Source organism: Geotrypetes seraphini, chromosome 4 (genome assembly GCF_902459505.1).
Source record: "Geotrypetes seraphini chromosome 4, aGeoSer1.1, whole genome shotgun sequence".
NCBI classification, from domain to species: Eukaryota; Metazoa; Chordata; class Amphibia; order Gymnophiona; family Dermophiidae; genus Geotrypetes; species Geotrypetes seraphini.
Genome location: NC_047087.1, coordinates 37,299,802 through 37,327,536, shown reverse-complemented (window position 1 = coordinate 37,327,536; position 27,735 = coordinate 37,299,802). Strand labels below are relative to the sequence as shown.

General features: G+C 43.2%; 1 protein-coding gene across 2 annotated transcripts in view; it reads right to left on the bottom strand.

Annotated features, from left to right (window-relative positions):
* Window positions 1-27,735, bottom strand: part of GARRE1 (granule associated Rac and RHOG effector 1) — a 131,629-nt gene that overhangs the window by 32,685 nt on the left and 71,209 nt on the right. For both annotated transcript variants that reach the window (XM_033940667.1, XM_033940668.1), the window contains exons 4-7: window positions 16,214-16,354; window positions 7,330-7,425; window positions 7,062-7,223; window positions 3,273-3,431 (exon numbers count right to left, since the gene is read on the bottom strand). In XM_033940667.1, coding sequence (XP_033796558.1) covers window positions 3,273-3,431; window positions 7,062-7,223; window positions 7,330-7,425; window positions 16,214-16,354 — 558 coding nt within the window. The remainder of the gene's footprint in view (window positions 1-3,272; window positions 3,432-7,061; window positions 7,224-7,329; window positions 7,426-16,213; window positions 16,355-27,735) is intronic.

The window sequence follows — 27,735 nt, the reverse complement described above, 5'->3', positions numbered from 1 at the left end:
CCAATAGGGGACCACTTTAGGACAATCCCACCAAATGTGCAAAAACGTATCAAACACTGTGTTCTTAGCTCAGTCTCTGCCAGATAAATGGTCCACCACTGACAAAGGCACCCGTGTTTTGCATCATACTGCATCAGGGCAAGGGACATAAAACAATCGGCACACAAATTTTGTGCTCACTAGCGGCTCTTCAGCTTGGAGAAGAGATAGCTCAAGGGTGAGATGATACAGGTCTATAAAATACTGAGTGGAGTGGAAACGGTAGATGATGAAGTCACTAAGTAGTAGATTTAAAACAAACCGGAGAATATATTTCTTCACACAATGTGTAATTAAACTCTAGAATTTGTTGCCGGAGAATGTGGTGAAATCAGTTAGCTTAGCGGGGTTTAAAAAAAAAGTTTGGATAAATTCCTAAAAGGGAAGTCCACAGGCCATTACTGCGATGGCTTGAGGAAATCCACTGCTTATTCTTAGGATAAGCAGCATGAAATCTGTTTTATTGCTTGGGATCTTGCTAAGTATTTGGGACCTGGGTTGGCCAGTGTTGGGCTTAATGGACCTATGGTCTGTCCCAGTATGGCAAAGTCTTATGTTCTTAAAACAAATATGAGAAAATATTTCTTCACTCAACAGGTAAACTCTGGAATTCATTGCCACAGAATGTAGTGAAATTGGTTAGCTTTGCAGCATTTAAAAAAAGGTTTGGATAATTTCTTAAAAGAGAAGTCCATAAGCCATTATTGAGATGGATTGGGGAAATCCATTGCTTATTCCTAAGATAAGCAGCATAAAATCTGTTTTTCTCCTTGTGATCTTGCCAAGTACTTGTGACCTGGGTTGGCTACTGTTGGAAACAGGATACTGGGTTTGATGGACCTTTGTTCTGTCCCAATATGGCTACTCTTATGTTCTTATTGACAATCTCCTCTTCCCCCTGCATTCCCCTCAGAAAGTCCCATTGTCATTTGCACTCTGTGTACTTTATTTATATTCTGCAAAATGTTCTCCCCTACCTCCCTTCTGATATGTAGCACACATTTATTGCTTTTTCTAAGTACACTTCAACAATACTTAATTTTGTACTTGGGTGCCAAGGACTTCCAGCAAATTTCCATTGAAAACATTAACTTTATTCAGCTTAGAAAAGCAAAGTTCTAAGATGACCAAAAAGGAAACCTGCATTATATTATAAACAAATGATGTATTCAACTGACCTGAGTTCAATTAAACTGTAGCCAACAAACAGTTCTCACACCCAGCCTGGGGGTTACTCAGGGGAAAGCTTCCTGTCCACTGCAGACATGACTATTGTTCACAGTTTTAAAGGCATTTCCTAATATACTGAAATCAACTGCATGCAAATCTCTTATCACAAGACACTATACAGTAAGTTATGTAATCCACATACCAACCATACTACAGGCAGCAGCACGCACTCGAAATTTTCATCAAATTGAGTGAGATATGATAGTTTTCTGCCTAGCTAGCTAAGTAACCCAGACATTTTTCATGTCTCAAAACTAGTGGTAAAATATTTATGAAAATACAATGTAAATACAGTTATGTCACAGTACTTCAAAGTTTTACATTTTATAAAAATGGGAGTTCCTACTGGGAAAAATAACAAAGCCAAGGTCAACCTAAGGCATATGCACTGACAGAAAATGAAGAAAGAGGCTTGGCAAACCTAAACCTTCCTGGAGCCAGCAATAGAAACACATTAACATTAAAAAGAAAACTTCAGAATCAAATGCAGTAAGCTTCTACACAAAAATTTTCAATAACCTTTGGAGCTCTCCCTTTTGACAACTATCAGGGGGTTAAGGCCTGGTTGCTCTAAAATTGCCATTAAAATCCTGTGGGTTGCTGTGGGGCCAGTAAATAGTCTGATTTGAAAACCACGATTGATGTTCAAACAATTTTGCATGCAAATGAGTTTCCCAGAGGTCCGCTGTAATCCCATCCAGTCAGTCATTGGAGACAGCAACTGACACATGCACAGAGCTGGCAGGGGAAGCTCTGAAGCAGCCTCCTGCCGCTAAGCAGCCACCTGGACACCCCCCCTTCCCAGCCTTTAAATTTAAGATAGGCAAGAGGGATGCCCATGTGCCTCCATCACCGGGCTACCCCCCCAACAAATTTCCTATCTTTAAAAGGAAGATCACTAGAAGGGATGTCAACTCCCTCCTGCCAACGGTGCCCCCTGTGAACCCCCGACCTTCCCCCCAATACCATACCTTTTTGATGAAAATCCTGCCCACCTCTTTAAAATGGCAGGCCTTCCCCTTCCCAATGCATCCTAGGATGAATTTGGAGGGGCCTAAGACTCTTGATTGGCCCAGGAAGGGCCTTAGTGCTGAACCAATCCTGGGATGCACCAGGAAGGGGCCTAAGACCCTGACTGGCCCAGATGCCTCCTATAGAGGGGATGGGCTTCCCTCTTGCTGCTTTTTTTTTTAAGTTTATGTGTGTGGGTTGTTTGGGGGAGGGAGGTCCCGGCACGACTTAAATTTTTTTATTTTTTTTTTAAATGAGGACAGATATTGTGCGTGATATCCACAACATCTAGCTCATTTAAAAAAAAAAAAAAAAAGCAAGCTGATGTTCAGTGCCTTTTTAACGCTACCAGCACCTCCAGATCTATGGGAGATTTCAGTGTTAAAAACCAGCGCTCATTTTGCGCATCATGTGGGCATCAGAGTAATCATTTTAATATCAATGAGCTCGTTGTAATGTATTTTCATATGATTATCGGAGGCCGCTACAAACCACGGAAAAGACCGCGATTTTCCATTTTGTGCATTGATAGATGCAATACTTCATCACTAAACCGGTTAAAACTGGTTTAACGATGATCGTTAACGCACAGTGAGTTTTGTGCATATAGGCCTAAGTCATACTTCTGGCCAAGTACTGTGTTTGATCTTAATGAGTTACAAGCTAGATGCCTGAGGGAGAATGTAGTCTAATGTAAACCTCCATTTATTTATTTTAAAAATTTCTATACCGTCTAAAGCCTAAACCTACATTTGATTTTTTTTTTCCCTTTGATCAGCAAATGTGAGATACTTGCTAAAAGACAAGCAACACCCATGCTACTGGACATTTAAAACTCAGGAGATGATGGCTCTCCTTTATATTTTTAGAATTAACAGTTTAAATTGCACCAGGTTTCCACTCCCCATACTCCCCAATCCAGTCCTGCTTTAGTCAAACATTTCTCTTGTTACCGCAGTACTTGTCCTTTACTGCTGATTTCATTCACTTACCAATCCAGCTTGGCCAAACAATAACTGCACTGCAGTCTTGCAGGCACTCCGCCATGTAGAAGGGCAAACCTGATTCAAAACTTCAGTCACAGGCGTATCATCTCTCGATGCAATTCCATTCAGATCCCCAGCTTCCTTTATGAGCTGAAGCATTGCATGCTGAAAGATTCCAAACACTGTTATGTTATCACTCAAAACCAATCTATAATCCTCTATACATGAACACATATAGGAAAATTATATATTACTATGAATAGTTTCAGAATTTTACAAAAAATACACTTACTGAGAAAATATTACTGCCCCATACAAGGAAACAACAATGTTAAAGAACTTGGGTTGCAAGCGTGGCTAATATAAGGTGCCAAAAATTCTTAAGGAGGACAATGTCCTCTTCCCACTACTGTCATAGCCACATTTAGCTTTCTATTTTTCAGACTACATTTTGGGTATATTTGGAGGCACATTCCTCAGTGTGCAACTCTGTGTGGGCTATGATTTGTTTACGGTCTTACAATCTTTGAGAAATAAGAATGACTGGTATTTATAACTGTTCTCAAATACACAGCTCCATAAGACTGGTCAATCCTGCAGCTTTAGTCCGTACCAAAATAAAATAAATTAATTCTAAAATGAATTATGTTTGAGTACTTCATTTTTCAGAATCTATATTGTGAGTAATGAACTTGCTACTTCATTGCTGCGCTTGAGAGATTAGGTTCTCACCTTGCTAGTATCTTTTCTAGTAGATAGGTGTGTCATTCTAGATGAGTGGATTATATCTCAGTGTTTGTGAGTCTTGCAGAAAGAATCTACTCCAGGTTTTGAATCCCTCCTACTTCACAGACAGCTCTGCTGCCTCTACAGTTAGTTCCAAAGCAGTCAATAGCCCCTTCTAGAAGGCCACAGAGGGAACATGTACAACAGCTCGCTCTGTGGCTATGGCTGGACCAGAGCATCCAGATCTGTGGTTCCAGGCTCAGACCTTTGACTGAAGAACCTGTCCGGCTTCTTGTTTTGTGTTGTTGCCATGAGGTTGAACGTTGGGTGACTCCAACAATGAACAATAGTTTGGAAGGCTGATGCAGACGGCGTGTACTCACCCAGATCCAAGGTCTGTCTGCTGAGGGAATTAGCTTGGACACTGTCCTCTCCCATTACGAGAGCCACTGAGAGCACTTGAAAATTAAGTTCTGCCCATTTAAACAGTAAGTGGGCTTCCAGACCCAGTTGGGCACTGTTGGTGCCTCCCTGGTGATTGGCATAGCACTGTCTGAGAAGATTCAGAATGCCTGACCTTCCAGAGTCTTCTGCAGTTTCTGCAAAGTCAGCCGAATGGCTTGAAGTTTCAGCCTGTTAATTGACCACCGTCCCTGAATCAGACAATGGTTGCAGCGAGCTTACCAGCTGACTGGCATCTGTTGTCACAATTACCCAGAAAGCTATGCTTAGGGGTATGCTTGGTTAGTCCATATTGGTCCGGGCTTCTGGTGTCCAGGGCAAGGACATCTGCAAAGAGTCCGTCTGAGGGGAACAACGTGATAACGCGTTTTGGAGAGGATGCATGTAAGCTTTCGCCCAGGGAACCACGTTTGTTGTAGCTGCCATGGAATCTAGTACTTGGAGATAGTGCCACACTAATGGAGTTGGCTTGGCTAGCAAGCTCGATATTTGAGAGCAAAGCTTCCATCTGCGTGCCTCTGGAAGATAGACATGGTCTTCCACTGTGTTGAACAAGACATCCAGTTATTCTAGGGACAGGGCCGGAGTCAGATGGATCTTTCGGAAATTTTTTAGCCAATCTAGGATCTGCAGAACCTGGATCACCTGAGACACCGCTTGCCGTCCTTCGGCAAACGACGGGGCTCTAATCAGCCAGTATGGATGAACATGTAAGCCCATCTTTTGCCTTGGTGAAAGTGCGAGGCAGAGTCGCCAGGCCAAAATGAAGGGCCAAGAACTGGAAATGGTTTTCCAGAAAATGAAACCTCAGGAACTTTCTGCCACACTTCCTAATGGAAGGTCATTTGTCCTGAAAGGCTCTCCACATCAAATTAACAAATTCTGTAGAAAATGCTGTACTAGGCAGCGCTGAGTCTCCTGTAGAGGACTCCAGCTTACATTTCTTGAGCTCTGTGGCCTCTGCGTCTAGAACTGTCATCCCAGGGCCCTGAAAGGAAAATGCCCCAAAGGGCTTCCTGCCTGTTCTTCAGGCCTAGAGAGCAAAGAGGAGGCTAAGCAAGCTGCTCATGCCCCCCCCCCCCCCCATCACGTGCTGTTTGGCATGTGGCACAAGGATGTTCTTCGGGGGCCCATCCAGCACAAACCTAGAATGAATTAGGGTCAAAAGAGCCTGAGTACTCAATCCCTGCTATTCTGAGGCAAAAGGAGGTGATTTGAAGTTTCTGGAGAACTTTGGAAAAAAATCAGGAAATCCAAGAAGGCTGCCGCAGCAGCATTTTGATGCCAAAAAGCTTCAAAAATGCTAAAAGAAAAAAAACAACCAATTTTAGGATTTTAGAGGTGGAGGAACATCAGGGAACACGCAGAAACCTTCAAAAACAATATTTGCAGATCCCCACCACCACCACCATCACTGATTTTCCTCATAGGCTATAACAGCCTTACTCACTGTGACCTGTACTGGCAATGTGCTGCAGTCCATCTCAGCTCCAAAGGTAGCTGGATTTGGGATCTGCCTCAAACAGAACATCCTTTCAGCGCTGAATCTTTGAGCTACCAATCTGTCCAGTATCTGACTGAGCCTCCAATCCCTGCGGATGCGCAAAAAATTGGGAGGTGAAACACAGCCCATACCCTGCTGAGGCCCCTACAGATACCTAATAGCCTGCGCTCAAGCTCCTGCAAACAGTAGGTGAGCAATGCTACCAGGGGACGGCCCCGAGCTCTAAAAAGGCTTAAGCGGGCTAGGTAACAGGTACCACAAGGGATTGGCCTGTCAGCTTCAGACCTCAGTCTGCTTCTCCTCCACACAGGCAGCGCTGGACCCACGACTAAGGGGGCTCTTACCAATGAAAGATGAAAAATACACAAAAATACCAAACAAAAATAAAGAAATAAGCAGAGATCAGAAACACTCCTTCCGGCTTGTGTGCACAAGGAAAAAACTGTAGGGGGCAGCAGAGCCTTCTGTGAAGTAGGAGGGATTCAAAAATCAGACGAACACTGGGATATAACCCGCTCATCCAGAATGACACACCTATTGCACCAGAATATTTATTTTGCTTTCCTGTTTTCCTCTGGTACAGCAGTGAATGATGCAAAAACTGAAGCAAACAGGACTGATTATTCCCACATCATGGCAGAAAATACCAGCAACTTTTATTCTGTCAACCATGAAAGAGACTTTTGAAAAACCTGAATGAAAAGCCAAATCCAGAAGCTTTAATAGTAAATCAACTAAGATGCCGAAACAGTGCTGCAATTTAAAACAAACTAGTTGGAAGGAAAAAAGTTAACCACAATAAATTTTAAAAAAAAAAATTGATCACACCGACTGACTTCTGATGGGAATTACAGTACTGTTGATATGAATAACCAGCCATTAGTTTTCGACTTTAAGGCAGATATAAAATTAATCTATAAAAATTAGATGCAAAAATCCTCCAAAATTTTACAACATATTTACTAAGATAAATTAACGTAACTATTATCTAACTCTACTTTTTTATTAAATCTACATCTTTTTATTAAATCTACATTTATTGCAGAAAACCATAAATTAAATGGAAAAAAAATGTGAAAATAAACAACAACCAAGAGAGTTACCGTTTTCAGCTTAAGGTTTTCTACTGCTGACTCGTTAAGAGAAATCCCTCTAAGGAAGTGGGATCCAATCTGAACTGGTACAGTTGGAAGTTCACACTGAATTGGTTGAGATGGAGTTTGTTTCCTTCCTGCCTGCTGTGCCTCAGCTTCACTACAGCAGCCCTTTTAAACAGAATATCACAGCAATAAGTGAAAAATTATCTCCTCACTGTAGTCAATGGAATGCCATATACGTATCTGTATAAAATGACAACGTAAATCAGCCTACCTGCAAGCTGGACTCAATAGCTTTTGGACTGAAGTGGAAGCCAGCCTTCATTGCATATTCACAGTGGCCTAAACTCTCCAAAGCTATTTTATAAGCCTAAAATTTAAAATAAGATGTTTAAAGAAATATTTTAACATCAACACTCAGTGAAATTCACCAGAAGAATTCCCTTCCCTACTCCGCTTCTGCCCAACAGCTGAGCAAAGCTGAGTATAACTTTCTACCTGCATTCAATTTCCCTAGTTTTGTCTGACCACTGATGTAACTGTTGTGTCCCATCTTGGAGCCTAATGGGCCGACAGAGCCATCCGAGATTTGTCTACCAGCCCATGCGACCTATTAAATTTTGATTCCCAATGTCTGGTGACAGAGTTTCAACATCAGCTACCATAGAGACAAAGTATATGATATATATACTGAACACAGATATATTTATAGCAATGGTAATTCATAAAAAAGTATGAGGAGGTTCAATTGAAATTGTGTACAACCAGTTTCACAAACAGTGCACAGGGAGGCTTCTTACATCGCTTATATATTTTTTGATACCAATTTGATGTATGATGATAAGAAATTGGACTCCTGGATGGGTTTTTTTTTACACTATCTAGCTCTTTCTTTTTCTGTTTAATTCCAGCTCAAATGAACCGAATCCTTGGATTTTGGCACCAGGAATTTTCATTTAGAGCTACCTTGGGATTTCTCCACCCTACCCCACCCCCGTTCCTAGAACAGTTATTACAATAAGTTCAAACATTAGAAGTCACACATTGGGACTTCTTCCAGAACCCTTTATCATAGACTTGTATCTAATACAATAAAATGGTAAGCCGCGCATGCGCACTTCCATGCGTGCGCCGGTTTTCCGTGAGCTGAAGCGACCCGCAGGTAGGACTGCGCATGCGTGGCTTACGATGACGTCATCAGGGACTCGGCAGAGGAAATTAGGCCAGTAGAAGACCCGAAGCAGCGTTTACTGTGCCTGGGACGCTGCTGCTCCTGCTAGGTTTGTCAGCCCTGTAGCGGTGGGAGGGTCAATGGGGGTTTCAGTTGTGCCGGGTAGGGTCGGCCGGGGGGGGGGGAGGAGTCGGGTGGGAGGAGTCAGGCAGGCATCGGAGGGGGGGAGGTTCAGTGGAAGGGGAATGGGAGGCAGGCAGGCTGGCATCGGAGGAGGGGTGGGGGGGTTCAATGGAAGGCAGACAGGCAGGATGGCATGGGGGGTTCCATGAAAACATGCTGCTCAGGGGGATGGGAGGCAAGCAAGCAGGCAGGCATGGGGGTGGGGTTCAGTGGAAGGGGAATGGGAGGCAGGCAGGCTGGCATCGGAAGGGGGGTGGGGGGATCAATGGAAGGCAGACAGCCAGGATGGCATCGGGGGGGGGGTTCCATGGAAATATGCTACTCAGGGGGATGGGAGGCAGGCTGGCAGACTGGCATGGGGGGGTTTTCGCTGAAAGGGGGATGGGAGGCAGGCAGGCTGGCATTGGAGGGGAGTGGGGGGTTCAATGGAAGGCAGGCACGCAGGATGGCATCGGGGGGGTTCCATGGAAATATGCTGCTCAGGGGGATGGGAGGCAGGCAGGCTGGCATGGGGGGGTTTCAATGGAAGGGGGATGGGAGGCAACGGAGGGGGTGGGGGGTTTTCAATGGAAGGCAGGCTGGCATCGGAGGGGGGGAGGAAGGAGGCACTGGGGGCACTAAGAACATAGAAAGGGGCACTATAGACATAGGAAGGGGCACTAAGGACATAGGAAGGAGGCACAGGGACACTCAGACAGAAAAAATGACAGACAGGCATCATGCAAGGAGAGAGAGACAAATAAAAAATACCCAGACAGACACACATGAAGGGAAGGGGGGCCGACAAAGAAGAGGACTCGAGCCGCAAGGAAGAAGCTGGGCCTGCCTGCCTGTGGGGAACGCTATAAGGGAAGGGGGGCCATGGACCAGGCTAGACCACGGGAAGGGAAGGGAGAGGAGCCGAACGGAGCAGCCAGATCGCAGCAGGCCACAACGCGGGGGAGGGGCCAAACGGAGCAGGCCAGATCGCGGTAAGAGAAGGGAAGGGGTGGGGGAAATGCTGCAACTGCTGCACAGGGACCTGGAGGGGAAGCCAAATACCGCTGCTGCTGCACAGGGAAGTCGGGGGGGGGGGAGGGAAATGCTGTTGCTATTGCTGCTCTACAGGGAAGTGGGATGGAAATGCTGCTGCACAGGGAAATGGAGGCAAAGAATGACTGACAGACAGCAGGAGGGAGGGAGACAGACAGAAAGGGAGAGGGACAGAAAGACAGACAGAAAAAGGGAGCCAAGGAGAGAGAGAGAGAGAGACAGCGGGAGAGAGAGAGAGAGAGAGAGACAGAAAGAAAGACAGACAGACATATATTCTAGCACCCGTTAATGTAACGGGCTTAAAGACTAGTTTGATTATATAAGAATAGCCTTAATGGGTCAGACTGATGGTCCATCTAGCCCAGTAACCTGTCCTTATGGTGGCCAATCCAGGTCACTAATACCTGGCATAAAGTATTGTCTTCATGTTTCAACCCCTGACGATTCTGCAAAATGGGATACTCCCGCTGGGACTTTTTTTGTTCATGGACTGAGGATCTGGATTGTACAACGCTCAAGTTCTGAAGTTTTTGAGAGCTACTGGGAAGTGCTGAGCTGCTTGGACTAAATAAAGCTAAGTAACACTTACTATCTGTGCCAGTTTTTGGCTCATGCCAAGTACATTTAGATGTATAATGGGCAATATTCCTTTTGGGACTTTATGGATAGTGTTTTTGATAATTTTTGAAATTTTGGAGTTGAGGGGAGAGTGTGGCTTAGTGGTTAAAGTTACAGCCTCAGCACCCTGAAGTTGTGGGTTCAAACACACGCTGCACCTTGTGACCCTGGGCAAGTCATTTAATCCCCCCATTGCCCCAGGTACACTGGACAGATAGGGAAAAATGCTTGACTACCTGAATAAACTCATGTAAACCGTTCTAAGCTCTCCTGGGAGAACGGTATAGAAAATTGAATGAATGAATAAATGATAATTTTGTAATTGTGTTTTCGTTCTTTTTCAATCCGGGATTTTGCCCATGCTGCTCTATGGTGATTTCAGCTTGCTCTTTCATTAAGTGGAGTCTTTCTTACGCTGCTTGAGCGTTTCAGTCCATTGAACTTTATTGTACTCTTTACTGTGCTTTTTTTGCCTTTTGATGAAAGGAACTATATTAATAGTGATTGTGCACAAAGGTGGAGTTTTTTTAATTACCAATGATAAGTGAACTTGCTGGCTTTCATCTGTTGCTGTTAATGCTTATGTGAGGTCTTTTTTCTCCACTTTTGTGCTTATATATGTAGTATGCCTCGGCACATAGGAGAAGAGGAGAGGAGCTGGTGCTGGTTGACTATCTACTGGATATGTCTCTTGTGGAGAGAGGGATGTCCTGTATGCATTCAGCCGGAGCCAGTGCCTCTCCTCTCCAGTCCTCTTCCCTGTTGGCACCCCCTACTGGTGTCTCAGAGCCCATCTGGAGCGCCTTCGTGTATGCATGGACATCGACTTGATGATGTCACATATGCACGTGACGTCCTCTTGGTGATGTCCATGCACTTCTGGATGCCTCGAGCAGCCAATACGTTTAAGTGTGCTGCGGCTCGAGAAAGTTTGCGAGACACTGTCCTAGATCAAAGTGCTATATTTATGACCTCACTCGAGTATTGTGGTGAATGGTATACAGTCTACTGAATTCCCTTTGTATAGGGAGACACAACAATGATGCCCGCTTTTTTGTGTTGGCGATAGAACCAATGCTTTTTTGTGTTGGCGATAGAACCATTAGCAGCTTGTATTCTTTAATTAATTATATATATATATATATATATATATATATATATATATATATATACATACACACACACACACACACACATAGTATATAAAAAAAAAATATATATATATATATTTTATTTTTTTTTTTAAATTATTATTTATTTATATTCTGCATCTCTTACAATTCTATCCGGATTACAAATTATTCAGGTACTCAAGCATTTTTCCTTATCTTAGTATTTAGTGACTTGCTCAGGGTCACAAGGAGCAGTGTGGGATTTGAACCCACAACCCCAGGGTGCTGGGACTGTAGCTCTAACCACTGCACCACACAGTCATGGTATTTCCCCTATACAGATTGGAACTAGTGCTCAAAAGATGATGATGATGATGATGTAAGCAGATGATTCGCTGATATTTATGAGTATTTAGGACAAATTTCTGCCTTTTTTGTTGAAAGAGTTGGAGAATTACGCTATCTTTTCAGGATATAAATTGAATGTAGCAAAGACTGAAGCTTTAGGGATAGGTTTTTCATCGCAGGATTGGATGGCTCCGTTTCCTTTTCACTGGGTTACAGTTTCCAATATCTTGGAGTTCGGTTGTCTGCCAATATAGCTGACTTGTTTCAGTTAAATTATCTTTCTCTGATCAAGATTATAGGGCACACTTTAGAGGAGTGGGGAAAGTTTACTCTAAGTTGTTGGGAGAGAATAGCTGCATATAAGATAATGATACTTCCTAAGTTTACCTTTATGTTTGCCTAGCTTCCAGAGGTTATTTCAGGGTCCTTATTAGCCCAGTGGCAATGGAGGCTTGGCAAATTTATTTGAGGCAAGGGCAGGGTCTACATAAGAAAGCAAAGGTTGGCGCAGTGAAAGGAGGAAGGCAGGGCCAATCAACCCTGCTCACATGTTTACTACAAGGCTGTGGTGTTTCAAGCTATTTTTTCATCATAGAGCCCGAGTGGATATAGTGGATATTCCTTGGGTAGAAATAGAGACCACATTTCCAAGCCCCTGGATTATCTTTGAAATGGGGGGGAGGGTCATTCCTTGGATGGCAAACTTATGGTAGGTGGATTCCAGGAACATCCTTTCCTGGGTCTACTATTACGAGAATGAGGATCTCGGAGGGTTGGACAGGGGGTGGGGGGACCAAGTTTTTCTGTAGAGTAGAATTTGTGTACACTCTCCTTTCTTCCAGCCAGAGTGGGAGTAATTGGGCACCTATTTGTGGAAGGCAGGGGTGGACAAATTCAAACATTTGTTGGATAATGGGATTATGATCACTAAGAGTAAACTAGAACAGATTATTCAGTCTCCTTTCCCTTTCTTTACCTATTTTCAACTTAGGCTTTTCTGGGATGTCTCCTAGTAATTTGACTTGCTCTTCCTTAGAGAGTTCTTTATTTATGGACATCAGTAGCAGAAAGTTGCTCTCTCAACCTGGAGCAGGTAGATAGTAACATAGATGATGGCAGATAAAGACTCGAATGGTCCATCCAGTCTGCTCAACTTGATTCAATTTAAATTTTTTTTTCTTCTTAGCTATTTCTGGGCAAGAATCCAAAGCTCTGCCTGGTACTGTGCTTAGGTTCCAACTACTGAACTCTCCGTCAAAGCTCACTCCACCCCATCTATACCCTCCCAGCCATTGAAGCCCTCCCCAGCCCATCCTCAAGCAAACGACCATGTACTGACACAGACCGTGCAAGTCTGCCCGGTACTGACCTTAGTGCTTCAATATTTACTATTATTTTCTGATTCTAGATCCTCTGTGTTCATCCCATGCTTTTTTGAACTCCATCACCATTTTCTTCTCCACCACCTCTCTCGGGAGCACATTCCAGGCATCCACCACCCTCTCCATAGAGAAGAATTTCCTAACATTGCTCTCGAGTCTCCTACCCCTAAGCCTCAAATTATGCCCTCTGGTTTTACCATTTTCCTTTCTCTGGAAAAAAATTTGTTCTACGTTAATACCTTTCAAGTACTTAAATGTCTGAATCATATCTCCCCTGACCCTCCTTTCCTCTATGGCTTCCAGTCTCTCCTCATAGGTCTTTTGGCGTAAACCTCCTATCATTTTCGTCGCCCTCATCTGGACCGCTTCAAGTCTTCTTATGTCCTTCGCCAGATACGATCTCCAAAACTGAGCACAATACTCCAAGTGGGGTCTCACCAACGACCTGTACAGGGGCATCTACACCTTCTTTATTCTACTGGTCACGCCTCTCTTTATATAGCTTGGCATCCTTCTGGCAGCAGCCACCGCCTTGTCTCACTGTTTTTTTGCCTTTAGACCTTCGGACACTATCACCCCAAGGTCCCTCTCCCCCTCTGTGCATAACAGCCTCTCCCCTCCCAGCATTTACGGTTCCTTCTGATTATTAATCCCCAAATGCATTACTCTGCATTTATTTGCATGAATTTTAGTTGACAGATATTAGGCCATTCCTCTAACTTTTGAAGATCCTTTTTCATGTTTTCCACTCCCTCCACAGTGTCTGCTCTGATACAAATCTTAGTATCATCTGCAAAAAGGCAAACCTTACCTTGTATCCCTTCAGCAATGTCACTCACAAATATATTGAACAGGATCGGCCCCCAGCACCGAACCTTGAGGGACTCCACTACTCACTTTCCTTCCTCCGAGTGACTTCCATTAACCACCATCCTCTGGCATCTGTCCGACAACCAATTTCTAATCCAGTTCACTACTTTGGGTCCTAACTTAAACCCTTCAAGTTTGTTCAAGAGCCTCCTATGAGGAACCATGTCAAAGGCTTTGCTGAAATCTAAGTAAATGACATCTAGCATGTGTCCTTGATCCAGCTCTCTGGTTACCCAATCAAAAAATTCAATCAGGTTCGTTTGGCACGATTTACCTTTAGTAAAGCCATGTTGCCTCGGATACTGTAACCCATTAGATTCTAGGAAGTTCACTATCCTTTCTTTCATGAAGCGCAGTGGAATGACTTAAGGGATCCAAACTGGGAAGGGTTGTGGCTCACTGGTGGAGCTGCTACCTCTGCACCCAGAGCTTGTGTGATCAAATCCCGGTGCTGCTCACTGTGACAGTCATTTAATCCTCCAGTGCCCACCACTTTGAATGTCAGCTTTGAAATGCCAAAGCAACAAAAAGGCGGTATACAAGTCCCAAGTCACTTTCTTCTTTCCATTTGTATATAGAAATTAACTCAATCAATTACCCCATTCAACCCACCCTAAAACTACTAGGAACGACGATAGATAGATGCTGCACCATGCAACCACAAATCAATAAAACAATACAAAAATAATTCGCGGTTATGAGAAACTTAAGACAAGTTTGAAAATTGGGTATATACCTGCCCCCCAGAACTTGTATCGTATGGGGAAATGTCCATCGGGCAATTGTTGGAGGGGATGTGATGTACTGGGGCCATTTGATCATATGTGGTGGTCTTGTAAGATTAGTTCAGCACTTTTGGGCTAAGGCTAAAACTTTTATTACTTTGTGTATCAGTGGGAAACTGCCACGGGGACCACAATTTTGTTTGTTGGGATGAGGATCCTGTATGCATTTGTTGGATGGTCAAAAGGTTTGTGCTTAATTTATTGTTTGTGGTCAGGCTTACTATTGCCAGACAGTGGCGACTGGCTGAAGGACCACAATTTAGTTGCTGGGAAGAACTTCAAAGGGAACTGAATGTACAGTGCTCCCCACGAATTTGCGGTCAGCACGGTCATTTGCGGTATTTTCCGACCGCGAATGACTGAGCAGCCGGAGAGGCAGGAGAGGGCAGCTGGAGCGCCGGTGCGGGAAGGAAATCACTCGCAGTATACTCCGACCGCCTCTTCCTGCACTAAAGTCGGGCCTCACCAATCAAGAGCTGCTTTGACACGCAGCTCCTGATTGGTGAGGCCCGACTTTAGTACAGAAAGAGACGGTCGGAGCATACCGCAAGTGATTTCCTTTATTCGTCGGTGCTCTGGCAGCTCTCTCCTGTCTCCCCAGCTAAAAACCGTATTCACGGTTTTTCAACATTCGTGTGGGTTCCTGGAACGGAACCCCCGCGAATATCGGGGGAGTACTGTATATGATAAGTTAATGTGAATGACAAGGGGGCAAGAAAAGAGATTTGCTGAGATATAGCAGTTGCTGGCCTTGCCATCTCGATGACCAGGATGGGGGGTTTATACTCCTTGCAGTCCATCCCTGTGGTTATTGTTCTTTTTTCTTGTCTTTTTTGTTCTCTGTTTACAAAGGTTTACCTGATTAGTACCATCTAGTCACCCATTATTCTATTCTATTTTTTATGGATTGAGTTTGCACCAATGTTTTTAACATCTGTAATTTCAGGTCTTATATGATTGTGGGGATCTTTTTAGACCTGCTGGAGATGGATTGTGCTACTTGGGGTTATTCTGGGTTTGTGTTTTTTGGGGGTGAGGTGGGTGAGAGGGGGGATTTTGCTGCAAGGTCATATTCTTTGTAACCAAGATATTTGTCTAGAAATTCCATCGGAAGTTGGTTGGGGTTTTGGTATAGCATATGGTGTAGGGGACTTCTTTTTCTGCTGGGGGTGGTCAGACTGTTTGTTGTAGAGGTAGGACATGATGTTGGGGGTATTTGTGTGATAGTCCTGAAACGTGCTTTTCATGGCTATAGCACTGTGCTGTATTAGAGTTGGGGGCTCTTCATGTTCTCTACCACATGTATGTACTATCTTTTCAACAGTTTGCAGTGACATACTCTATACATTAATAAAAATTAATGTTCAAAAAATAAAAAAAAGTGGGCAAAGAGAATTGCCCAGAATGCTCATTTTAATATTAATTACCTCATTGTACTACCATTTTAATATTAATGACCTCGTTGTACTATATTTGCATATTATAATTGGAGGCCGCTAAGAAGAACAGAAAAGACCACGGTGAGCCATTCTGAAACTCAGCAGATAAAATACTTGAATGCTAAATCGTCTAGGACTCATTTAGCATCCATCGTTAAATGGATGGTGAGTTTTGAGAATCTGGCCCTCAGTGTTTAGTGATATTGTCAGATACTAACCTGCAAAGCACTATCAATTTTCACATTCAGTTCTTTTAGCTGGTGTTCAGGGATTGCCACATTTTGCGAACAGAAAAGCTGCTGCACCTCAATTCCAGCCACGCAATCATCACAACCTCTTTCCCGCAGTCGAGATGTCGCCTGTAATGCAGCAAGATGCATATATGAGCTTACACAACACAAAAAAAAGCCACGTCACACTACCGAGTCAAAAGCTATTCATTTAAAATTTAAATCAAATAAAAACATACAATTTGATCAGTAGCATGACCTGGAAATAACTGAGCTCATGACAAAATACAGTAAACCAATACAAGTCCATGCAAGCCTCTTTTTCAGACTTTACACCTCATAGGAATCTTTCTGGTCTCAAAAGCTCATCTACATCATCTTGGAATAATTACATTACATTAGGGATTTCTATTCCGCCATTACCTTGCGGTTCAAGGCGGATTACAAGTGGTTTGTCAGGACATTAGACGTATTTAGGGAGTAGTTTGTACATTTCTTTGAGTTGCTAAGGATTACATTTGAATTGTCATGGTATTAGAAGTACATATGGAGTAGTTGCAGGTGATGCTTGGGACATTTCTGATTGAGTTAGTTCAGTTTTATGTGTTTTTTGAATAGAAGGATTTTTATTTCTTTTTTGAAGGTTTTGTAGTCTGTGGTCGAGGTCAATAGGTTGTAGAGTTGGAGGTCGAGTGTTGCAGCTCGAGTGGCTAGGAGGTTGTCGAACAGTTTTTTTCTTTTGACGTTTTTGGTTGGAGGGTGTGTGAATAGTGCGTGGGTTCTCCTATGTCTGGTTGAGGTGGATTGAATTAGTCGACTGTTCCAATAAGCTGGGCTGTCTCCGTTTATTGCTTTAAATAGTAGGCAGTAAAATTTGAAGTGTACTCTCACTTGTATTGGGAGTCGTGATATGCCTCTGTGATGTGATCGAATTGCTTCAGTGAGTAGACCAGTCTTAGGGTTGTGTTTTATATTGTTTGTAGTTGTTTTATCATGGTTGCTGTACAGGGGAGATATAGTATGTTGCAGTAGTCTATGTGACCTAGGATTAGGGATTGCACCAAGAGTTGGAATTGTTTTCTGTCAAAGAATTTTCTGACTTGCCTCAGGTTTCTCATGACTGCAAATGATTTTTTTTTTTATTGTTTTGTTGATTTGTGACTGCATTGAACAACCTCTGTCTATTAGCACTCCCAGGAGTTTTAAAGTGGGTTGAATGTGATATGTTGTAGAGTTTATGACAAGGTTTGTTACGGTTGGGGTTTTGTTATTTTTGAGTAGGATCAAGTATGTTTTGTCCTGATTCAGTTTCAGTTTGTGGACTTTCATCCATGTTGCCACTGTTTCAAGTGTTCTGTGTATTGAGTCTGCCATGGATGGTGCTGGTTGATCGAAAGGAAGGAGAATGGTGATGTTGTCTGCATAACTGTAGGAGGTTAGACCTTGTTTGTCTAGGTAGGAGCCAAGGGAAGCAATGTATAGGTTGAAGAGTGTGTGAGAAAGAGGTGATCCTTGAGGTACTCTGCAGGGGTTAGACCATGGCTCGGATTTTTCTTTGTTTGTTTTAACTCTGTATGTTCTGGATTGTAGGAATCCTTTAAACCATGATAGTACCTTACCACTGATTCCTATTGAGTCCAGTATCTGTAGAAGGATGTTATGGTCTACTAGGTCAAAGGCTGCAGAGAGATCTAGTTGGATAATTAGCATTTTTTTTGCCTGTGCTGAGGTGTTGTCTGGCAGTGTCCCTGAGTGAGCCTAGTAGGGTCTCAGTGCTGTGGTTGATTCTGAAGCCTGATTGTGTTGGGTGGAGTAGGTTGTGGTTTTCTAGGTATGAGTTTAGGACTTTGGCTACGAGGCCTTCCATTAGCTTGACATAAAGTGGTATTGAGGCTATGGGTATGTAGTTGGATGCTAATCCAAAAAAAAGGTACCCCACCATAAAAACTTCTGGTTTTCTCTAGGATCAATATGGCTACTATATTTTGTAGGGCAGTACAAATATGCATATTCAATTCAGTCCAGAATAAATTATTCAAATTTGGCCAAATAGTGATTTGAATTCATATATGAATAATCTGACGTTTTACTGTACTAAATCCTACTGACAAACATTTGATCTCTGATTTCACGTTGCTTCTTTTGTTATTAGTTATGTTAAAGCTCAATGCCCATTTTTCATATTTGGCATTTGTATTCTGACAAACAGTAAAATATGCTATTAGGTACAGCTCTAATTTTATACTATTGATCTCATCCAACTGTAAAAATAAGTTATAAGGAAATAGTGAAAGGATATGGATAATCTAATATAAATGTACAATTCATATGTACTTCAAACTGAAAAAAGAAAGAGGATGACAACAGCCATTTATTACAACATTTATAAATGATCAGGAAACGGATTTGAGTGAGGTGATCAAGTCTATAAATGACACAGTTATTCAAAGTTGTTAAATCACAAGCAGACTATGAGAAATTGTAGGACCACCTTGTAAGACTAGGAGAGTCTGGACATCCAGATGACAGATGAAATTAATGTGCACATAGAAAAGAACCATCCAAACCACAGTTACCAAATGCCAGTTTCCACAGTAGGAATCAACACTCAGGGAAAGGATTTAAGCATCATCATGGACAATATGTTGAAATCTGTTTTGCATGCAACAGCCAAAAAAAAGGCAAATAATTTTAGGAATTATTAGCAAAGGAATGTGGAAAACAGACAATATCAAAATGCCTCTTTATCACCCCATGGTGCAACTAGGCTTAGTACATCAATCTGTTCAGAACTCTGCTACACATCTCATATTCCGCCAATGTTGCTATGCCCATATTATCCTTCTCCTCAAATCACTTAATCAACTCCCTATCCGTTTCAGCATACAGTTCAAACTCCTCTTACTGACCTGCAAGTGCATTCACTCCGCAGCTCCTCAGTATCTCTCCTTTCTCCCTCCCCCTCCACTATCAGATAAGTCTCTCTTATCTGTACCCTTCTCTCTACAGCCAGCTCCAGACTCTGTCTATTCTTCTTTGCTGCACTGTATGCCTGGAATGAACTGCCTGATTCGGTACATCAAGCTATGATTCTGGTAGTATTCAAATTCAGACTCAAGGCCCACTTCTTTGAAAATACTTTCAATTCCAAACTCCAACCCACCTTCTAAGCAACAATATTTGTCATCATTCACTCTATAATTCTCTTCCTGAGAACTGTGTATTGATGCACCTTCTTGTCCAGTTTGTCTGTTGTATGTCTAGTAGCGCTACAGAAATTATTATTAGTAGTACAGTTTTGGTGGGTGCACCTAACCCCCCCCCCCAAAGATACAGAGGAATTAGAAAAGGGGATGGACTGATTCCCCCTTAAGGGGAGGTCAAAGAAGTTAGGGCTATTCTCTTAAAGAACAGACAGTTGAGAGAAGATATGATAGAACTCAGAGAAAAAGTAAACTATTTACAAAACACAATCCTAGGACAAGGCGGCAGCATATTCTCACACATGTGGGTGACGTCATCCACGGAATCTGGTACAGACAGAGTAAAAATTGTACTGTCATTTTAAATATTTTGAAGGTCTCAAGACTGCTTGTATTATGCATGCGCTGGTGCCTTCCCACTCGATGTCGGCTCGTGAGACCAACAGTTCTCAGTTTTCTGCGGAGCTGAGAAGCTGTTTTCTTTGGAGTCGGTTCAAAGCACATCAAACTCGAGTTTTCTATGTTTTCTTCAGCATTTCTCCTTAATTTTTCAAAATATTTTTAATTTTTTAAATTTTCATTTTCGGGCCTTCAGCCCCTAACAAGCCTATCATGAGGACGGGAACATTGAATCATTTTTGGTGACCCATCTACTCAACCTCCCAAGATCATCGAGTCCTTCGATTTTGCATCAGTGGTATTTCCATCCATATCAAAGCCGTCCAGTGGTTTTAAGCAGTACACTCTGTGCAGCAGGACCATATCAATTACTAATCTACATAATTGGTGTCTTCAGTGTCTTGGTTCCACTCACCATCCACTTTCTTGTAAGCAGTGCTCTACATTTCAAAAAAAGATCACTAAAGGCTAGACAGCTGCAATTTGACAAACGTTTTCCATTGACTTCAGGAGCATCAACATTGGGAACATAGACATCAACAGCATTGAAAATGTCAGCAACCTCTGATGCTGATAGGCAGAAAACATCTCCATCACCGAAGACAGTACCGACTTTGACATCTCGCTCAGCATCAGCATCCTCGCCATCAGTGTCATCCCTCAAAAAAGCTCCATCCAGACATGCATCAGCATTATCTCAAGCATAAACATCATCGAAGCAGTCTAAGCGTCAGCACACAGAGATACTCTCCTTTTTTACAGGTCCTATCTTTTCAAAGCCAGCCTCTTCATCAGAGTCACCAAAGCCTAGACACCCTGTGGCACCTACTGTACTAACCACCACGGTACCAGTGACCCTTGCAGGAGCAGATAAAGGAGATGTTAAAGGAGAGTTGGCTATAATGCTACTGACAAAAGCAGCTCAAGCCCCTACGGTGACACAACCGGTACCAGATCAGCCTAGACAGCATCCTATATGGGCCTCGAGGACCAGATCTCACACTTCTCATCAGCAGAGGTTGAGAAGAACATCATCCAGGTATCAAAGTAATTTTTCAACATCAGATCATCATCGAAGAAGATCTAGAAGTATCTCTCAACGCTCTCCTCAGCGTCATAGTCAGTACACATCCTCAACTCAATGCTATTCTCAACACCGGCTCTCTTCACACTCTCCATTCTCCACATGGCATCGAGGAATATGAGAAACCACAAACCAGCAAGTGGAGTAGATGAGCTGGAAGCTCCCAGGTTTAGTAATTACATAAAGTGATAAATAAATGAAGGTTAATAAAAACGATAACAGTTGGCAAAAGTGAAATCAAGGCAACACATGGTCCCAGTATTTATCAGTCTATGTAAAAATAAAACTGTCAACAATACATGAGTAATTCCACCTTGTTGTGAACAATGGTAGTGGAAAATAGCAACTTGAAATGCAGCAAATCAAAACTGCGATTAGGACAATACCTAGATATTACAGTTTGAAGATTCTTAATAATATGGAACCATTTCTATGTAGGGGAGTATTACTTAAGTCAAAGATCTTTGGTCTGAGCAGAGATGGAAGCATTGAACATGTTGAGATCTTTATTAGTTGGCTAGAAACAGCGTGGTTGGTGGAGGGATTGAGGGAGTTGGAATTGGACATAGTTTCATGTAGAGTTCAGATATCAAAAAGAAGAGTTTTAAGTTTCTTCCGAAATGTGGTGTAGTTAGGTTCTGTTCTGACAGTTTCTGTGAGGTCATTCTAAGTTTTCACTCCCAAGAAAGTGAGCATGGAGTGGAATATTTGTCTTTGTTTTCAATCATTACTCTTGGTATTTATGACAAATATTTTTATAGGTCCCCTGAAGAAGGCGTTTATATACGCCAAAACATGGACCGTATAGGGTTTCATGTTTACGTTCATCCATCAAGGTATATCGAAGCACTCCCAAAGACTCAGTTCCTTGTATGGAGTGTGAAGATTCCAGACCAGACACTCGCAAAGACTCGACTCCTTGCACGGAGTGTGAAGATTCCAGACCAGACACTCGCAAAGACTCGACTCCTTGCACGGAGTGTGAAGATTCCAGACCAGACACTCGCAAAGACTCGACTCCTTGCACGGAGTGTGAAGATTCCATACCAGACACTCGCAAAGACTTGACTTCTTGCATAGAGTGTGTAGAGGCACAGGCAAGGACTTGACCACTTGTGAGACTGCTTAGTGCCCAGGCTGGACTGCAGAAAGCAGAGTCAAGGCAGGAATATATTTGCTCAGTAACTGAACAAACTCCTATTCCAAAATGGTCTGGATGATAGCCTGCAATTGTGAATCCGAGTCTGAAACTGGATCACTTGCTGAGGCTAAAGGCTCCGAGGACGAAGAGGAAGGATACTTCGGCTTGGAGGAATGTTTCTTGGGCAGTTTGAGAACTACCACTGGAAGCAGCTGCTGAGGTATCTGACCTGAAGGAAGCTCAGGAGAAGACTTGATAGATTTACTCGAGGTTGAGGACGTTCCAAATGAGGAAGATCTGATGAGAGTCGATGTCGTGGAAGCAGTATAATACCCCATGGCAGGCTTGATCGAGTCGGAGGTTGAGGCCAGAGTGGGGATTTCCATAGCAAAAATCTTCTCCACTTGCACTTGATGACGTTTAAGGGCTCGAGGTTGAAGGGTGGAACAGCGAACGCACGACTCCAGGCAATGGTCAGGCCCCAAACACCGAAGGCACCAGCAGTCTGGTTCAGTGAGGGAGATCGCACGCTGGCAATGGCTACACTTCTTAAAGCTCGTGCTGCACTCAACGAAAAAACAACGAAGAATTCTACTTTTTTTTTTTTAAATGAAATAAAAAAAGCATAGCGATACGGTAATAAAGAAATAAAACAAGAGCCATGGTGAAAGAATGCACGAAGCGAACTAAGTTCAGCGCAGAGCATCAAAGACGGACTTCTCAGCTCTGCGGAAAACTGAGAACTGAGGAGACGCGCCCTGTGCTGGGCAGGAAGGCACTTGCACATGTGTGGTGCAACAGACTCAAAACTTCTGAATTTCTTCAAGTAAGTCTGCTTGCGAGGCTGTCTGTATCTGGGCTCCATGGATGACATCACCCACATGTGAGAATAGGCTGCCTGCTTGTCCTGGGATAAGTTGCAGCAACTGTACCACCTGCCGGACCGCCTGATGCCCCTTGGACAGAGAGGGAGCTCTGATCAACCAGTCATCCAGATACGGGTGAACCAGGACACCCAGGGAGTGAAGATGGACCACCATCATTTGGTGAAGGTCTGGAGTGCTGTCGCCAATCCAAAGGGGAGAGCCATAAACTGAAAATGCTGCCCCAAGACATGGAACCATAGAAACATCTGGTGGTCCGGAAAAATGGGAATGTGGAGATATGCCTCTGTCAAAGGCCAGAAACTCCCTCGGTGCCACTGATGCTATCATTGAGCATGGCACTTTCAGAGCTGCATTGACCGCCTAGAGGTTCAGAAACAGCCTCCAGTTGTCGGATCCCTTCTTTGGAACAATGAAGTATATCGAGTATCTCCCAGAGCCCAAGTCTCGCTCTGGCACGGGTTCGATTACCACAAGATCCTGTAGACTGTAGCTTACACCAAACCACCTCCTTGGAGCGGCCTGCAGGGGAATCCAGAAAATAATCGGATAGAGGACAGAGAAACTCCAATTTGTGGCCATAGTGGAGGACCTCCAAAACCCAGCAGTCAAAGGTGATGGATTCCCATTCTGCCAGAGAGGCAAACAATCTCCACTCGATGCGCAGAGGAGACGGCTGCCTGGCATTAGAACTGTTTCTTAGCAAAAGCCACCGGTCATCTTCTTGCTGACTGCTGATAGTTAGTCCTGCTGAAGCGTGGTCTGGCAGATGAAGAGGACTGATGTCCTGAGGAAGCACCTGAGTACGGATGGGAACGCCGAAAGGGATGAAAATTTGAATGCCCTGAACTCCTGGAAGGGCGGGGCCTGATCCCAGGCAATGCCTTGGGTTTGCGATCCTGAACACTGGCCTTAAGGTTAGCCAGACCCAGGCCGAACAGGAAGTGACCCTTGAAGGGCAACTGGTTCAATGTAGCTTTAGAAGATGAATCAACAAATCATTGCCTGATTCAGAGCATTCTGCGAGCCGAAACAGAGTAGGCACCAATCTTGCCAAAAACTTCCAAGATATAGTACAAGGCATCAGCCATGTAATCCACTCCAGAGATGAGAAAATCCAAATCATTCAGCACCACAGTGTTAGGATCATGGCACAGCTTGGAATGACATGCCCAAACATTGAAAGATGAGGCTGTCGCTGCATCAAACAGATGCTTAAGGATCCTTCAGGACTACCCCTCCATCTGTGGGAAGAGATGTGCGCTTGGTGACCTGTGCCACCAAAGAATCCACCTTCAGAGAAACAAAGTACTTATTAAAATGATCCGCCATGGGATAAAGCCTCGCCATGGCCCTAGCGCATTTCAGGGGACCTTCTGGATTATACCAGACATTTGAAGGAAATGAACCACATCAGGGTTATCTGGAAAAGAGGCAGATTGTGGCCTCTGGTCACTCATAAGAGAACATTCAGCGCACTTGGAGCACGGCTACGCATCCGACAGCCATCCACCACAAATGAGGCATGAATCCATCCCCATCAGAAGTATGAAAAATATACTTTAATTTAAATCAGGAAAAATTCAAGATGGCCACCATTGGTGTTGATTTTGAAGAAAATTAGCCTGGGAAAAGAACAGAAACCATCAGAAAACTGCAATTTTGGGACTTTAGAGATGGGAGGGGCAGGGAAACCACGCAAAAACCCCTTTTGAAGACCCCCCCAAAATCGCTGATTCGGGCTGCAGCCTCTTACTCACTGTCTGATAGAAGCTGCAGGCAAAGCTGAACACAGCTATACAGGGAGATCCTGAGCCTCAGGGAACTGAAAATCTGGATTTCAAGTATTCTGACTGCCCCACTGGCCTGACCACCACGGCAGGAGACCTCCGCCATCCATGGACATGCCACGCAGATGCCTGATGACATAGTCTGGCTTTGATCCCAGTCGCGCCTCCATGGAACCCCTCAGCCTGAACCACTAGCGGATGGACCTGGGGTGAGCTAGCTTCCAAGGAAAAGACTCCGGAGCCCCAATCTGATATGCAGGCTGTCCAGGGGGCTTACTGCAGAGCAGGGAACCCCCCAGAAGCAGACGCTTTCAAACAGTCTGCAATCTCCTGCCGCAAGGATGTCTCTGCAAGAAATCTCCACAGCACGAGGGCGAAACCGTGACTGAAAAGTACTGAAATTATTGAAAAATCACTAAAAGAAACAATAGCAGAAAAGATAAGCTCCTACAGCTTGGCCTGTAGGAATTTAAGACTGAAGGTACAGAAGGAGCATGCTCAGTGGTAGAGTGTTAGAGGGAGGGGGTAAAAGCTTCATATGTTTGAAGCTTCCTACAGATCCCTGGTGGGAGGAGATAAACAACCCACTGGTCCCAGAATAAAATGGGATTGTACAAGAACAAGTCATTACTCCCATCCCCGCCTATAGCACAAAGTAATACTACTGACTTAGAATTCTTTAAGCAGGAGAGATCTGATATCATATGAGTCATCGGAACCAGACGCCATGATATGTTTTCGGTGATGGCCCCGCAACTCTGGAACACTTTGCCTCAATATATAAGAGAGGAAAATAATCTCAGCTGTTTCAAAAATAACTTAAAGTTTTCTCTTTAAAGATGCTTTTAATCTTTAAATTATAATAATAATAATAACAACTTTATTTTTGTATACCACAGTACCATAACAGTTCAGAGCGGTTAACAGAATAAGAGACTGTACATATACAGTGATGTTACAAATAAGTCAATCAGCATAGCTTAGCGAGTAGGGAGTGGTCAGAGAATCCGGAGGTATGTCGGAGATACAAGGCAGGGTTAAAAGGTGGGGGGGGGGAGGAGTCAGAGGAATTTGTCAAAGAGATAAGATTTGATTGATTTCCTGAAAGTTTGGTAGGAGGGTGAGCTAGAGATGAAAGTGGTAAGACATTTATTCCATTTGCCTGCTTGGAATACCAGGGATCTATCTAGGAACCTCTTGTAGACACAGCCCTTTAGAGACAGGAAGGTAAACAGGTGGGTGTTACGAGTGCGGATGAGGCCTGAACGTTCAAAGTGATCCGATAGGTAGATTGGAGATGAGCCTGTTAAGGTTTTGAAGCAAAGGCAAGCAAATTTGAAGATGATCCTTGCCTCCATCGGCAGCCAGTGTAGTTTTTTGTAATAAGGGCTTACAAGATCTGATTTTTTGAGGTTGTAGATGAGGCGCACTGCAGCATTCTGAATGATTCTTAGGCGGCGTTTGATGGTTTGTTTGTTTTTAAAGGAACCTAGGTATATAATATTGCAGTAATCCAGGATTCTTAAGATTAGTGATTGGACCAGAAGTCGGAAGGAGAGGAAGTCAAAATAGTGTTTGATGGTACGAAGTTTCCAGAGGGTACCAAAACATTTTTTAACCTGAGCATTGGTATGGACTTCGAAAGTCAGGCAGCGGTCATGATGACTCCAAGGATTTTGATGGCGGGGTTAATTGGGTAGTCTAACCCGTTTAATTTCAAGGAAGTATTTGTTAGCTTGTTGGTGGGACTAGCCAGGAAAATTTTGGTTTTTTCTGTGTTCAGTTTTAATTTGAATAGTGTGGTCCATTGTTCTATCTTGGTGAGGACAGAGGAGGTGAATTGTTCAGTATCTTGAGTAAGAGAGGTTATGGGAATGATAATAGTGATGTCATCTGCGTATATATATGATTTCAGTTTTAGGTCAGAAAACGAAGCCATGTAGACATTGAATAGAGACAGGGATAGAGGGGAGCCTTGAGGTACTCCGCAGGAATTGTGCCAGGACTGGGAGAAGGTTCAAACTGTAAAGTAGTTACCCTCCAGGTTTATGCTATTCCCTCCCTAATTTTTTTTTTTTTCCATTTATGGTTCTTTTTTCTACTTTAAAGCACTGATTTGTAACTTTATTCCTTCATTCCTTGTGTATCAATTTGTTTGTAAGTTTGTCGGTCCAACCCATTATTTTTAAATTTTAAATAGTATGTCTAAATGTATGTTTACTTTTATTCTATTGTAACTCGCTTAGTAAATTTGAATAAGCGATTTATCAAATCAAAATAAAACTTGAAACTTGATATCATTCAAGACACTGTGCAAAACAGCACTTCATTTTACTGCAAGATAAGTTAATGGAATATAAAACTTGTGTTTAATCTTCACAGGAAATCTATTGTTCTAAGGCTTGCAGATGTATGTGATTCAGGCATCCTGACCGGACATCCAACTGATGTTCCTAATATACTTGCAACGGCTATCTAATTAGATTCTAAAAGCAGAACACATGTACCAAACTATTTTTAGATTTAAAACATATTTGAATACAGACCCACAAAGATAGTCATGTGCCATCTTTGAGAAAATGAGCACTTTTTTTAAAATCATGAAAATCTCAAAACACAAGTATCTGTGGGCCTAGTCCTGTTTTTTTAAAACTGCATTTATCTTAAACCAGTGTTTAAAAAAGCAAAGAGCTGTGGTCAGTGCTGTTGGAGTAACCATCGCGATACCTTGATTTTGCAGACATGGCCAAACCGGTGAAAGTGTTGTCGATTTATCTTAACTTCCACTGCAGAGGCTGATAAGCACTGCTGGAGAGAGGAAACGGGGTGATTGTGTCTGAGGATCTAAAGGCATCTTAACAGTGTGATAAGGTGGTGGCTGTAGCCAGAAGGATGCTAGGCTGTATAGAAAGAGGAATATCCAGCAGAAAAAGGGAGGTGTCGATGCCCCTATATATAGGTCATTGGTAAGGCCACACTTGGGAGTATTGTGTTCAGTTCTGGAGGCCG